Genomic DNA, 15,627 nt, shown 5'->3' with positions numbered 1-15,627 from the left:
TAATTGTCTCGTTTAATAAAAAGTCAACATAAGGTAGTGGAAAGTACTTTCCAGTTTAACTTTCCCGTCGATTCGTTGCCGCAATATCGTGATTAGCTGGTTATTTGTGTAGACAAGCATAGTTAGTTTGAGTCCATACGGTTTAGACATTTTTAAAGTTCGTTTATGGTAATTTTTATTACCTCCAAATATTACTTAAGAGCAATTTACTTGGGGTAGCTGCTACCTCCGACAGCTAACTTTCTAATAGGTCCGATGTCAATTAGTACCGCTGTCAATATAGAAAGATTCCTGTTTATCAGCGTTATTGTTTTTTGGAGATTATATTTAGATTTTAGTGTCCTATTAGTCTCACATGTAGCAAGACTTTTCCCACCCATAAATTGCTATATGAAGATTTTACAAATTAGCAGTGATTACAAATCCAATCACATTAAATGGTGCAAGCACAGTTTCTACAAAAGATTCTTGCATGGCTGATCTTATCCTCGTCAGTTTATTGGCTCTTTCGTTTCGTTCTATATTAGATGTCCCGAGACCCAGATCAGACAAATATTGTGCTGTTCGGTTAAGCTGATATTTAACACTACACTACTCTATATTATTAATATTAATAGTTCTCAATTATTTTAAATTACTGCATAGAATAAAAATATTTGCTCCATTGCTTATACAGTCAAACTACTATAACTCAATTTTTTTATATATCGAACTAAATAGTGTGCAATAGAGTTTAGAAAGCAAAATGGTACTTCGAGTTATGGAAGTTTGAGTGTATATTGTTACATTTTACTGTTCCAGGTGAAGTCACCTTAGTTCGCTACATTGTGAGTTGTAAGCACCACTTGATCATTAATTATGCATGACTTTGGCACATGCCCGTCCACTTCAGATATGTTTCTATTTTACAGCTAACATATGCTGTAAGACAGCGAGTTTTTAGTGGATTGCATATTAAATAATTTTAATTACTAAATAAATTCATTAGATCAATTGCTGAGACGTTAAACAAGTTTCTTTATTGTTTCATAAACGATATAATGTATATGTATATATATGTAAATAAAAATGTACCATATTTTTAATGATAAAAAAGCCTTAACAATAATTCAACTTAATCAGGAATTAGTCATCAAAGATTGCAAAAAATTATTAAAATATATAGACAATATGATAAGAGGGGAAAGAAAAGCGTACAAGTGGTGTACGTGTGTCAACAATAATGCATTTCACTTGGACTTGGATTAGAAAATTATCGAACATTTTAAATATAACAAAAACAAAAATAATGGAGTTAAGCAATCAATAAATAATTTCTTTAAACTGACTGACGAGATAGAGTTAGTATTTTTTATAGATAAGATAAATTTAAAAGTTTAATAGATTGCTCAATACAAATTGATATCTTCAATGAGGAACTTCAATTTGCAACAGATTTTTTTTAAAAATAATTTCATTTTATTTTATTTTTATTTATTAATTCATTTAATTTGTATGCAACTCACAATTTTCTATAAGTCAACGTGATTTAAAGTAAATTATAATTTTTATTATATTTACAATACACCTACGTTAAAAGATAAAAAAACAGATAACTTAAACAGTTGCTGAATAACAGTCATGAAATCATGTCTGTCCGTCCCGGAAGTATACATAAAATATTGCAAAATTTTTGTGCAGGCAATTCCAAAGGACCTTATTGATATCCTTTAGTAATGCATTTTGCTAATCAGTGATAGATGAGCGATTTTTTTATTTAATATAAGAATTCCAGTCCTATATATTACAAAAAATTCCTTTCAAATACACTTAGTGAAGGATCTTCGCACAAGAAAGAAAATAAAGCGCAATTCAAGGATAACACCGAAAAGATTTTTTTTTCCTAAAAAGTTGTGCTTAAATTTGCCAAAATTAATACGTGTTAAACAGCTGAAGAACTCATATCGAATAAATAATCTAAATATTTTAAATATTACTAGATTATAAAAGAAACCTACAAAAATATTTTAAAACTAATTAAGTGTAGTTATCAGCGACTCATCACACAATCACGTATAAATAATAGAGTAAAATAGGATAGAATAGTATGCGACAGAATAGTAGATAATAGAATATTATCTAAAAGATTAGTATATGATAAAATTATATTATAAAATAGTATATAAGAAAACAGTATATAATATGAATAGGAATGAACAGGGGTCTAGCTCCTAATGGAGTGGAGTACTGCGACCATGATTGATCTTTTGTGCTGCAACAGATCCTAACCGAACAGAAGACATTCCACCTTTCGCATGAAGGCAAGAATGTCAGCCGTTGAGGATCTCCTAATGTCAGAAGGGGAGAGTAGTTCTCGACCCAGTGACCTCCTCCTGGCCCAGATCAAGGCTGGGCAGTCACAATATATAATGGAATAGTATAAAATAGAATAGTATATCACAGAATATTATATATTAGAATATTATTGATTATAAGAGAATATAATATATTAAAGAATAGTAAATAATAGAATAGGATATAATAAAAATTGATTAAAAGAGAATATATTAGAATAACATAGGATACAAAATGAAATTAAAGAAAACAGTATTGAGTAGAAAAGAGCAACCAACGTAATAATAATGCGCTGTTTTATGTAGGACTCTATTTCAATAGCTATCAATAGAAAATTTCAATACATTATAATAGCTATCAATTTAACTTTAAGACAATGATAAATATAATTAGGGGTTTTCACAGGTAATGTTGTTATGTTAATAACAATAAAATGCACTGAATAAAAATAACCAAATTTGCGCGACCCCTACTACCTTTGTTTACAAATTATGTGGTTATTTGTAGAGTTGAAAAATAATATAAAATTTAAGCAAATGGTATCACAAAAAATATTAGCAAAAGCAACTAAAAATGTTCTACGCGAAATAAAATATATATACATATAACTTATTTACATTCCATTTTAAGTATCTAACGTTATCCGAAAACGTAAAAGAGATAATGTAGAGTTTCTCTTAACTGACGACAAAAACAAAGAACAGCTGATTGTGTAAAAATAAACAGATAATCTACATAAAAACCTGTTCACAGAGGTTATTTTTAATTTTATAACCACATAATTTAATGAGTATTACCCCGTAAACACCCTAAACATCTTTCATTTAATAAAGATCAAATAAAACTTAGATGTTATATATCGATATGATGTAATATCTATATAATACCTCACATTATAGATAATACAAATATATTGATATAATATAATTAAGATAACAATAGTTAAAAATAATACATTTCAAAGAACAGAAAATTTAATAATGGGGAAATATAGCGCTGGAGTTTACGTAGAAGTCCAAAAATAAAGATGATTGAATAGACAATATAAAGATAAAATTGAATAGAATATTGCTTATAAAGAAATCGATGTTAAAATACTGAAATATTGCACATAAATAAATTTGATTAAATTAATATTTACAGAGTAATATAATCAGTGAAACTAAAACAGGCTTGTAAATTATGTGATTATTGCTACTATTCAATCCATAAACTTCTCCATATATTTTGGATAAGAAAATATGTACAAAAATAAAAATTTTATATATTTTTCGAGGTAAATTTATATTATTGTATTTAATATATTATCTTTAATAAATATTTAATATATTTCATATATATATTTAATATATTTCACATATATATTTAAATATTTCATATATATATTTGATATATTTCATATATATATTTAATATATTTCATATATATATTTAATATATTTCATATATATATTTAATATATTTCATATATATATTTAATATATTTCATATATATATTTAATATATTTCATATATATATTTAATATATTTCATATATATATTTAATATATTGCACATATATATTTAATATATTTCATTTATTTATTTAATATATTTCATATATATATTTAATATATATTATTTATCATTCTTGAGAAGTATAGCTTCGAGAAAAATTGTCATAGAGTTTTGACAATTTCTTTTCTTTACTATATTAATTAGAACGTATAAACCAGAGCCTTAATTATTGTTTTTTCAAACCTCAACATTATTGTTTGTAGAAAACATTATTTTATATTTATTTGGTAGTATTCGAATAAGCTGTATGGTCTGTTCAAGAATTGACTTGATTAAAAATCAAAATTTTTAAGTCTGAACATTTCCGTACCATTACCCTCTCCCTTTTCTATTTGAAATAGATTCTTGCTATAAGAGAATAATTAATTTGAAATATTTCCATTATTAGTTTTGTGACTAATATTTTTATTATTATTTTAATATTGAGTACCCTGAAGATAACTATAGACTATAGTCGATAATACCAATTAGTCTATTCAAAAATATACAAATTAATATTTTAGCGAAATCTATATTCAGTGGACACCGGTAGGATTAACAGTTTAGAATTTTTAGTATTTATTCTAATATTAAGGGTCCAGAAGATGACTATAAACTGTAATCGAAATATTGGATCAAATAAGATATATTTTTTATTAATAATTTAGAAACTTGCTTATTATTAAACATTGACCCACTTAGTTCATTCAAAAAGATATATAGTAATATTTTAGCGAAAGCTATATTGAGCAAATATCGGTAGAACTAACAGTACTGAATAAGACTATAGACTATATATGAAATATCGATGCAAAAAAGATATATTTTTTTAAAACTAATTTAAAAAGCTGTTTATTATTTAACATTGACCAATTGGTGCATTAAAAAATATAAAAGATATATAGTGCGAATACCGCTAGGACTCACAGTTCAGTGAGGTTAAGAGAATTGTTTTTTTAAAAGTATGTAATTGGAATGAATAATAAAAAACTAGGAATTAATAAAATTGTATTAATATATAAACAATAATACTAAAATAATTAAGACCCAACTAGACCTAAGGTCCATAATATTGTTAATTGGTAATATTATATGTACTAATCAATATATAAATTCGAAAATATTTTATTAAAATAGATAAATATATAGATACAATACTAAAATAATTAAGACCCAACTACACCTTAGGTCTATTATACTAATCATTATATAAATCCGAAAATACTTTATTAAAACAGATAAATAGATATATATATTTAAGTAAGTTTGGGATACCTTCAAATAAGAGTTGCTCATTTTCATTGAGTAACTCATGGTCTTGAGCAGAGGTTGTATGGTTTTGGCTGTTAGCAGTAGCATTATTAGTACTACAACTAACTCTACTACTACTACCATTCATACTCATAACACCCACACCAACAAAATCATTTGTCGAGGTCGTACTATTTGGACTTGAACAGAGCATTTCATCTTCGTATTCCAATTGTGCTGTTTCATCACAAAATTTTAACCAATTTAAGTCACTGGTTTCGGCACTTAATGGTGATGTTGGCGGTGGCACTTGTTTCGTTGTACACGATGTTGTAATGTTGGCATCAAAAGCCAAGTCTTCCAATAACAAGGCATTCGCGGTAGCTATGGCAGTAGAGTCAACTATAAAGGCATTCTTCAGAACACCATTAGAGCTGCTGACAGTGGTGGTGTTGCTGCAGCTACTGTTAGTGGTGTTGTCACAGCTGTTTTTGGTGTTGCTGCTGTCATTACTATTCCCTGCATCCACATCCATTTGATAAAATCGATGCTCGCCGGATTTAATTGGCGGCGCCACATTTTTTTCCATAACAATTTCAAAATTTTGCACAAGGCCAAGTTATAATCTCTGTTGCTGTTATTAAAGAATGGTGGAGCGCCGGTGGTGGTGGTGATGGTGGAGTGTTTTTATTTATTTTAGACAGCAATTGTTTTTGTTTTTGTTTTTTTTTTGTTTTGTTTTTGTTTGCGAAAATATGTGAAGACACTAAATGGGTGACAGTAGTAGACTAGATCCCCCGCTACCGCAATAATGCAGCAAATTATATTAATGTTATTTAAATAAATCTCTCTTTTCCTTTTATATCTGTTGGGTGTAGTACTTTATTTTTATATAAAAATATTTATTTTTAAACTTATGTGCGAGTGTTTATTTGGCATGGTTTGTTTATAGTTGTTGGATTATGTAATTACAAAAACAACTCTGCAATAATTTTTTTGTTTGTCACTTTGCGTTGGGGGGTGAAAAATTTTTGCTGCTCATTCTTTTTTGTTCTTGCCGCAGCTGTTACAAAACATTACACATCACAATTAGCACACATTTAATTATTTGTTTTATTAAAAAAACATTTGTTTATATAACTATAACTATCTGGTATTTAAGTTAAGGCTTAATTCATTTTTTCATATTTATTATTTTGTCACATTGTCTCGTTTTTTTTTCGTTTCTGTTTTCTTAATTAATGTCAATTAAGGCACATTAGACACTAAATTTTAATAATATTTCGTTTATATTGTCAAAGTGAAACATAATTTTTGACTAACGCTTAATATTTTTTTTTGTTGGTTTTGTTTTTAATAATAAATTTATGCGAATTAGAAGTCGCGGCTGAAACCGAAACCAGTCGCCATTGTTTAATTCATGGCCAAAGCAAATATCTCCGCCGTTTGACAAGACAAAGCCAAATGTTGAGTTTGCGTATTTGCGATGACCGCATGAATGCAACGGTCGGGGCGTGGTATATATAATTTATAAATATTTATTTTATATTTCTTAAGATTTATTCAACATTGTCATCACTTGCACCCAAACATCAAACATAATAAAAACTAAATTTATGACACATTCTACATAAACGTTGAAGTAGATAACACAGCCGCAAAATCAACAACAACAAACAAACTGTTTAATGTGGAAATGTCATAAGGGTGGAAAAGATAATGTGTTCCACAAAATAATTTATATTCCACAAATAAAACTTCGGTACACTAAATTCTATAAATGTTTAAAAAATGTATTAAATAAATAACTTTAATATAACTGCAACGTATTAACTTAAAAGATTTATATTTATTAAATAGATAATGTACACATATAAAAAACTCAACAAAAATTAAATAAAACAATACACTATATTATAAGAATCAGTAATAAATACTATAAATGTTCAAAGGTCTCAGTCTCAACATGCGCTAAGCCCAGCCTTAATTTTGTTTCTTTTACATTATATAAATTTTTCAAGTGTATTTTCAACAGCACAAATATACTTTCGTTAATTTGGTTTAAAATTTAACTCGTGACGCATTCATTTATAATAAATGAAATTCAGTAGAACAATAACAACAACAAAACACAACACATTTTTCAAGTATTAAAAAATCGAGAACTATGTAAAATTGGAATTAGAAACTGCGACGCAAGATGGCGTCTACATTTTAGTTAATATTCTCGATTTCTTAAACTAAATAATAATATTTAATAATTGAATTAATAAAATATAAATATGTAAATTGATAGCATACATTTTTAAACATATATATTGGTTTTTTGTCGTATTCTCCTTCGTTTTCACATCTAAATTAGCACATAAATAAATTGCAATTTTCACAGACACAGCATACAATTTCTGCTCTAATGAACTGTTTTTTCTACACTAAATACTTTAAATAATTGACATTAAAACCACAATATATTTTTTTTTCTTCATACACAGCTTACGAAGATACGAAATAATTTATTTAACAGATTTTCTTATTTGCGAATATACGCTCAGAACGTGTGTATTGCATATGAATGAATGAATGTTTTGTGTGTGAATCAAAAGTAGACAACAGCAGCCAGAAATGAACAAATCGAAATTGCAAATAATCAGATACAATCCACATTAGCGTGAATCTTGGAACTAAATAAGGAAATAACAAAACAAAAAATAAACAAATACTAAAAAAACTCGCACACAGGGTTGCACGTGACTGTTCGACTTATCTTAAAATTCAAACAAGCTCAGCAACGCTGGCGCTCGTATATGTAACCACCAGCTGTTAAATGTTACCGTTTTATGATTTCTGTTAACCTTTAAATAAAATCAAGAAACAAATAAAATAAAATAAAAAAAAAAGAATTCACACATTTGTAATGTGGGAAAATAAAATTTTATATTTTAGATTTACATACCTTTATAGATTGAACTATGTTAAATGTCAGTTTTAATGCCAACCAACAACGGCAGTATTATTAGCATATTCGAAAATTATGTTGAGATAAGCAAATTTTCGAAAGTTCGTTTGTGGTGGGAAAAGAATTAATTATATAAACAAGTGTAGATATTTAACTAATGCTATAATTAACAGCAAACTGTAACTTGAAAAAAAAAATGAAGGTGAAAAGTAATTGGTCAGCAGGGTGTCAAAAATAATTTATTAAAGCTAAGGCGAGTTATTAAAAGAAATAACTAAACAAGCTAACAGTACCTTTTATCTATCAATTACAAAAAAAAAAACACACAGGGTCATCGTAAGTTATTCCCAAATTAATAATAAAAGATGATAAAAAAAAATTGTGAAATTTGATAGTAAATTTACAATTAGTAGTATAATTACAGAAACTCAAATGATTTCTCAGTAATTTAGCCCGTATGCGAATTTGAGTAAATTGAGATAAAGTAAATTGAAATTTTCTAGGGATTTTTTGCACTGCACTTATGTAAATATTTATTTATTTATTTATTGCATTTCTTTATTATTTTTGGTTAAAAGTTTTCAAATTTATTTATAAAACATCTTACAAAATCAAAGGTAATACCTAATTTATCTAATTTGTATCAAATTTACCCTACTCGAAATTCTAATAAATACCAACATTCGCTACCTTACCGACATAATGTACTATTTCCCTCAATTTACCATCAATTTATTTATTGCAGTTCTTTTTTATTTTTGGTTAAAAGTTTTCAAATTTATTTATTTATTTATTAAATATCTTATAAAGTTTTCACATGGTAACACCTAATTTATCTAATTTTTTATCAAATACACCTTAACCGAAATTCTGGTAAATACCAACATTCGCTGCTATAACGATATAATTTACTATTTCATTCAATTTACCATCAATTTAACCGAACTCGCACACGGCCTTAGTAGTAATCTTTAATATTTCTAAAGGGAAAAAAGTAAATAAGCTGCTAGTAATTAAAATATTGCCAAAAAAATTAGCTGAGTATAATTCGGATCGTTTCATTATTCGAAGTACTTATTAAAAAATCTCTAATATAATTTGTTGCTATATTATTAAAAAAGTTTTTATTATGTCAGTATCTTGAAGATGCCTATAGATTATAGTTGAAATGTCAATTACAACAAATATTTTTAATATTTAAAATTTTTATGTATTAAATAATCAATCTGAATTTGTCCAAATCCGGTCAAAAAATTTATAGATTAATATTTATGTATAATTTGTTTTCATTTGATATGTAAAAGTTTACCGAATATCGAGTTGCCGATTTGTGCTGAATACGCTTATATAAAATATTGTGTAAAATAGATATATACGTATATATTAAAAATAAATACTAAAAACGCAATCCTCACTAAATGAAACTATAAAAAACGGCAGTATAATTTTTTACAATGGTTAAGATAATTCTGTGGAATCAAATATGCCTAGTGGTGTACTGTGTTAACTTATATTCCATACTAACTTTTAAAAAAATTATACGGTTTTTTTTTTTAAAGTGTAATCTCGTGTTGTTTGTGTTTTCAATATATTTTCCTCTTACTTAAATTACTATTTGCAATAAAAGTATGTTAAGAATTATTCTGACTGCAACATTATTTATTATTAATGGCCAGAAAACACTGCAACCTGATGGACAGACGCATTGTGATCTATGATAATTAAAATCTCAAAATCCTAATCAATTGTTTGTAGAAAATAAGAATTTCTACACAAATTCGACAATAAAAATTTAGTATACTAATAAAGCCGTTAATGTCACTATAAAAGATAGCGAAAAATTGTAAAAGGAAAATCTAACCATGTATACATTACTATTACTTCAATAAAAGATTAGTGGTATGTTGACATTGTCATTGTCGATTAGGAAACCAAACAAGAAATTGAATATGCATTTTAATAAATATTTTGCCGCAGCTGTAAGGAGGATAAGACCTAAAGCTTCACTAGAAGAAGACGATAGCTTTACAGCGAGGAATTGATGACTTCATTGGGGAAAGACGATAACTTCACAGAGAGACGGCGATGGTTTTACAGGGAATAAATGACTTTACAGAGAGAAAGCGATGGTTTCATTGGGAAAAACACTTCACAGCGAGAATGCGATTACTTCACAGAGAAATGTGATAACTTCATTGAAAAAAAAGATGGCTTCACAGGGAAAGACGATGGCTTCATTGGGGAAAAAACGATGGCTTCACTAGGAGAAAATAATGCATAAGTGGAGTAGGAGAACAGGAATGTGTCTAGTTAATAAATTAGTGATTATTACACTAATTCTAAAGCAATTTAAACTGAAAGACATTTCAGCTTATCTGTTGTTGAACCGAATAAGCTAAATTGATTTAGGTCTTTGATAGTGTCTCAGGACTACAAATAAGTTGCACTTTAAATGGAGTAAGTTTACGTTGTATTTATTAACTGTTTGAAGTTATTGCTGTTGTATATGCATTTTTTTGTTTACAAACTATCTTACAACCCTTTATCAGCCAGTGGTATCAAAAGGATTTCATTAACTAGTGCTGCACTATAAAAAAATAACTGTTGCTGTTATGTTTATAGTGGTGAATATCAGAGTATTACCAGATATTTGCTTAAATAATGTTTGTATTCTTTTAAGTAAGCTGATAATTATCATCTAACAATTAAATTGATTAACTAACTTAATTAATAATGAATGCTGCTATCTTTTAAAACATCTATTATGCAGAGTTCCTAAACAATATAAAAAATTTAATAATCAATTGTAAATTTTCCCACTTTAAGAAATTAAATGGTTAATTAAGAAATAGAAAGACAAAGTCATAAGCATTGATGAGCTTTGCTTTATAAAGTAAAAAAGAAGAAAAAAATTCCTAAATAATGCATTGAGTTATTATAGCAATTAACTATTTTCAGACACTTTCGCCACTCAAAATTTATAATTATCTTTAGATGTAAACGCTACTCTCGTTCGAGAAAAGCATGTAAAAAATGGAAATAAATTTGAAAATGAAATAAATGAATAAATTACATTTTTTATATTGGGCAAATACGAAAATTTTGCTATTCATTTGATGATGATGATGAAGCTCATTAAGATTTAATGAGCAACAGATAGTCGAAATAGAAGTGTTAAAAAAATCAATGTACTTAAAGGTGACAATACATTTAAGCGCTGTAAGTCCGGTAGGCAAGTAATTTTTGTAAATAAGCTATAAATAATAAAAAATTAATATCTTTTAACCAAACTTAATGATAAATGAAAACAAAAAAAAAAAAACATTTAAAATTAATTGTGTTTAAAATTAATTTGGTAATTAAATGCTTAATTTTATGTGAACTGGGAATACAAAATGTTTTTGCTTTTCATTCGCTCGTTGCTGATTAGTTTAAAGTTCATATCAAAATGTTTGTATATAAGAGTATTAATGTATTTATGTATGAAAGTATGTAGGCGAGACACGACGTCTATATCAAATTATTTGATAAATTAATTTAATATCTTATCACATGAGAACCTTTTCCGCGGAATTTTGATATACCAAAGTAGATACAGCGAAATTAAATTAATGCAATCAACTTAAAGTAAATAAAATTTGTTTGTTGTTAATTATGTATATACATGCAACAGTACTTAAAACACACAAATGTTTCTACATAAACAACAAACAATATATCTATATATACATATACCTATTTATGTAGATATTTATATATACTGGAATGCAAAATATATATTTTTGTGTGTACGAAGAAATTCATTATATCTCTGACTTAAGTGCCAGTCTGCCATTTATTTTTATTGTAACTGCAAGTTTATTAGTGCGTATGTCAATGCCATTACACACTATATAGCACTCCCTACCCTTCCCAATGGACTCAAGTTTGTTTTTCTGTGCAAATAGGTTAGCACGATAGAATTTAGCCAACGTATAGCCCTTGGCACAATTATACGACGATATATATATATTTTTTTTTGTTAAATGAAATTAATGATTAAACAGTTCCGCCCTGAATGTGTGCTAATTTTAGATAAATGAATTTGGTTCTACGTTGTGAAGCGTGTAGGACATGTCATATACACTACCCAAAAAAAAAACCGATCAATGTACTTCAATTTATTCGTTAATGATTTCTACTAACCTAAAATTATCTCTCACACTAGTAGTTCACAGCAAAGTTTTTCAGACAAAAATTTCTACTTTCTAATTTCTAATTAAGATATTTGACAGGAAATCGTTAGAAATCTAACCATAGTGTTCACAAATTATCTCGAAATGTAAGATATCTTTGAATAAGTTTATATATGTACTCATTTATTAACTTAAAATGGGTAACAGTTCACAGTTAGCATTCAAGGCAAGTACAGGGCCTATGACTGGATTATATATGTATATAGTATAAATATATAAATGTTATAAATATAAGTATTTAATAAAAGTATAAGTATATAAATATGTATAACATGGCAACTCTAATTGAAAAATTTAATTTTTAAGAGAATAAAATGAGTCAGTCTACTACTGACAAACATGAATGTCAGTTTAATTTAATTCTAAACCGTTCAACTACATATAGTTCTTCACAATCAATAGGGTTAGGTTAGGTTATATCGGCGATCCCTAGGGAATCCACTTAGGCTATGTATATAGGAAACTCAGGATTTAAAATCACCTAGAACCTTTGGCGAAACTTAGAATGCTATTTAGTGGGAGGTCCTGTAATTCATCAAGATCCTCAAGAAAGGGGGGCTCTTAAAGTATTGAATCGTCGTCGTGCATGAGCTGGACAAAGACAGCGTATATGAGAGGCACTCAATAGGTTTACTGTAGATTGAATAATCACCTAACAAAGTTAGGAAACCAATCCAACTCAGACTGCAGATACTGTAGAGAAGAGAGAGAAACCACATACCATATGCTAGGGGAATATCCGACACTGTTGCAGAAGCGGAAGAGACACCTAGAAGGGTATTTCATGGAACATGGGGATTTAAGGCTATGAAAAATACATATTGTCTTTATATTGTCTTTCATTAAAGAAATTGGACTTGGAGAAACAATCTAATCTAACTAAAAGGCAGTGTTTTTGTAGATCGCAGTGTACTATCCGTCAGTTTAATAATAATAATATCAAATATATGCTCGATTCAATGAATATTGACGCGGCTATTGTACGAAGTAGAAAATGAAAAATACTACTCATTGCCTGAAAACAAACATTCTCGTTGGAACTTCCATTCCTCATGTGTCCATTCGATATAATTTATATAGGTATAAAGTATTTTATCAATTTAAAAAATAATTTATTTTCTTATTTGTGACTACAAATGTTATATAATAAAAGGAAAACAGATGACTATCGAAGATAATCGAAATATCGGAAAAATATTTTAGTAAAATATAATTTGTTTTTAAATATAAATAATAGATTATAGTTTTTTTTATTTCTATTTAAATGACCAATTAGCCCGCTAATAAATTATTATATTATCATTTTATAAATAGAAAGTCGACGCCTGTAAATTATTTTCAGAATAAATATTGATCATAATTTGATTTCCTGATTGCTAAAAGAATTTACTGTAATAATTACTAAAAGTTTTCAACAGACCATTGCGTGTAGACTTAAAAGATGTTATAATACGTAGGACGGACGGGCACAATAGATCTTTTAGGTCGCAGTGCATAATTCCTTCTTTAATAATAATAATAACGTAGGACGGACTGTCACCAGTATTTATGAACCGGTAGTTTAATACTACTAATAACTATATTAACTATACTCTATAGAGTTGTTTAAAAAAGGAATAGAATTTAAGAGATTAAAACTTGATTTGATTTGAAAACGTCATTTAAGGAGATGAGTTCGTATAATTTTTTCTTTGTTAAAAAACTAAAACCAGCTTAACGGAGTAATTATTTAATTACTGGATTCATAAAATTTAAAAATATTTTAATTTAATTTAACACTTGAACTGACTCTACTTATATTAATTAAAAGTGATGGAATTGAATGTTTATTTTAAAATTTATTTAAATAACACAAAAAAAAATGTGTTTTAAAATTTATTTTTAAAAGAAATAAACTGATATTTTGTATGTGATATCTTCGTTAATGTAAATATTAGGCCACATTTATGCAATAAAAAAGATGAATTGACATTTATTGCAAAAAGATATATATCGATCGATGGCAGGAAATAAACAAAATCGGAATCATAAATAAATTAAATTTCATTTGATTTTTTTTTAATTACCATTTAAAATTGCATTAAATAAATAAAATGCGTTTAATAAGCTTAAAATATTGTCGCAACGCGTAAAGATTTAAATTACTTTCATTTCAAAAAAATATCGGATTACAAAAGCTAAAATGTGAAGTTAGAAAGAAAGACACTCCACAACCATGACTAATTCAATTAAATTTGTGCAAATTGAAATATTTTAAGATATTTTAAAAAAATATAATGAAAATGCATAAATAAATGCAAATATAAAATTTATAGTTTTTAGCAATGAGTAATAAAAATTGTCATTAATATCTAAACAACAATTTTCACAAGTTATTAAAATAAAATAAAATAAAATAAAGATAAATATTAGAAAAACATATTATTGTTAATTAGTGGAAAAAAGTGAGAATTTGCCATTCAAGTCGTAAACTTTGGAAAAAGTCCCATAAATCGAAAAGATACTTTGAACCGACGACTAAACATTGTATAAAGCCTATCGTTCGTGACTGCACGGCCAGTTCGAAGGAAAGCTATAAAATCGCAGAAATTCTAACAAAACGATTAGAACTTATATATGTATATCTATAAATGTATATAACATATTTATGTCTATATATAATATATATACTAACTGTAAACGAACATTTTGAAGAACAACAATTCATCGTTTTTTTCGTACGTGAAAGTAAACACGTCCGAAAATGTTTACAAATTGAATTTTGTTTTTGGCTCTCAACTTTTTTTCTGTTTTTCTGCTATTTTTTTTTTTTTGTTTTATTTAATTGATAATAAAAATATTAAATATTTATTAATAGTATTTGCATTGGTTTTAACAAGTGAAGAGATTATTGATAAAGTAACAAGAAAACATTTGTTGTGCCAACTTCACTTGAAGATAAACTGAAATGCGCAATATTTTATGCACCTCACATAAAACAAGCCAAGGCGGCGGAGGGTCGTACCGTACACCCCAATTACCGGCAAATTTGTTTATATACAAAAGTTATATATATAGTTGTAATCTTCTTAACCCAAATGCATAACAAATGAAAATGTTGGAAACAAAAAAACTTATAAACATAAACATTAAGAAAGAGCTTTGAATATTTATTTACAAATTAAGGTCCTAAAGAATATGATATATTATGAGGTCGGCGTGCCTAAACAAAAGTAAGTGGACATTTAATGTTTATGAAAATTATCCCAATTAGAAAAATATCTTACAAACATATAGCCGCATTTTACTTGGAGCATAAACTAACACATCAACACTA

The 15,627-nt window shown here is 27.1% G+C and overlaps 1 protein-coding gene across 6 annotated transcripts in view; it reads right to left on the bottom strand.

The window, feature by feature from the left end:
* LOC119689983 (trafficking kinesin-binding protein milt) overlaps positions 1 to 15,627 on the bottom strand; it is a 67,177-nt gene that overhangs the window by 5,039 nt on the left and 46,511 nt on the right. For 2 of the 6 annotated variants that reach the window (XM_038104952.1, XM_038104948.1), the window contains exon 1: positions 5,145 to 6,751. The exons of the other annotated variants lie outside the window; for them this stretch is intronic. In XM_038104952.1, the coding sequence (XP_037960880.1) occupies positions 5,145 to 5,709 (565 nt within the window). In that variant the 5' untranslated portion in view covers positions 5,710 to 6,751. Of the gene's footprint in view, positions 1 to 5,144; positions 6,752 to 15,627 lie in introns of those variants that run through there. 6 annotated transcript variants of the gene reach the window in all.

The sequence above is a fragment of the Teleopsis dalmanni genome, chromosome X, assembly GCF_002237135.1.
Source record: "Teleopsis dalmanni isolate 2A chromosome X, ASM223713v2, whole genome shotgun sequence".
Classification (NCBI taxonomy): Eukaryota; Metazoa; Arthropoda; class Insecta; order Diptera; family Diopsidae; genus Teleopsis; species Teleopsis dalmanni.
This window is presented reverse-complemented; position numbering and strand designations above follow the sequence as displayed.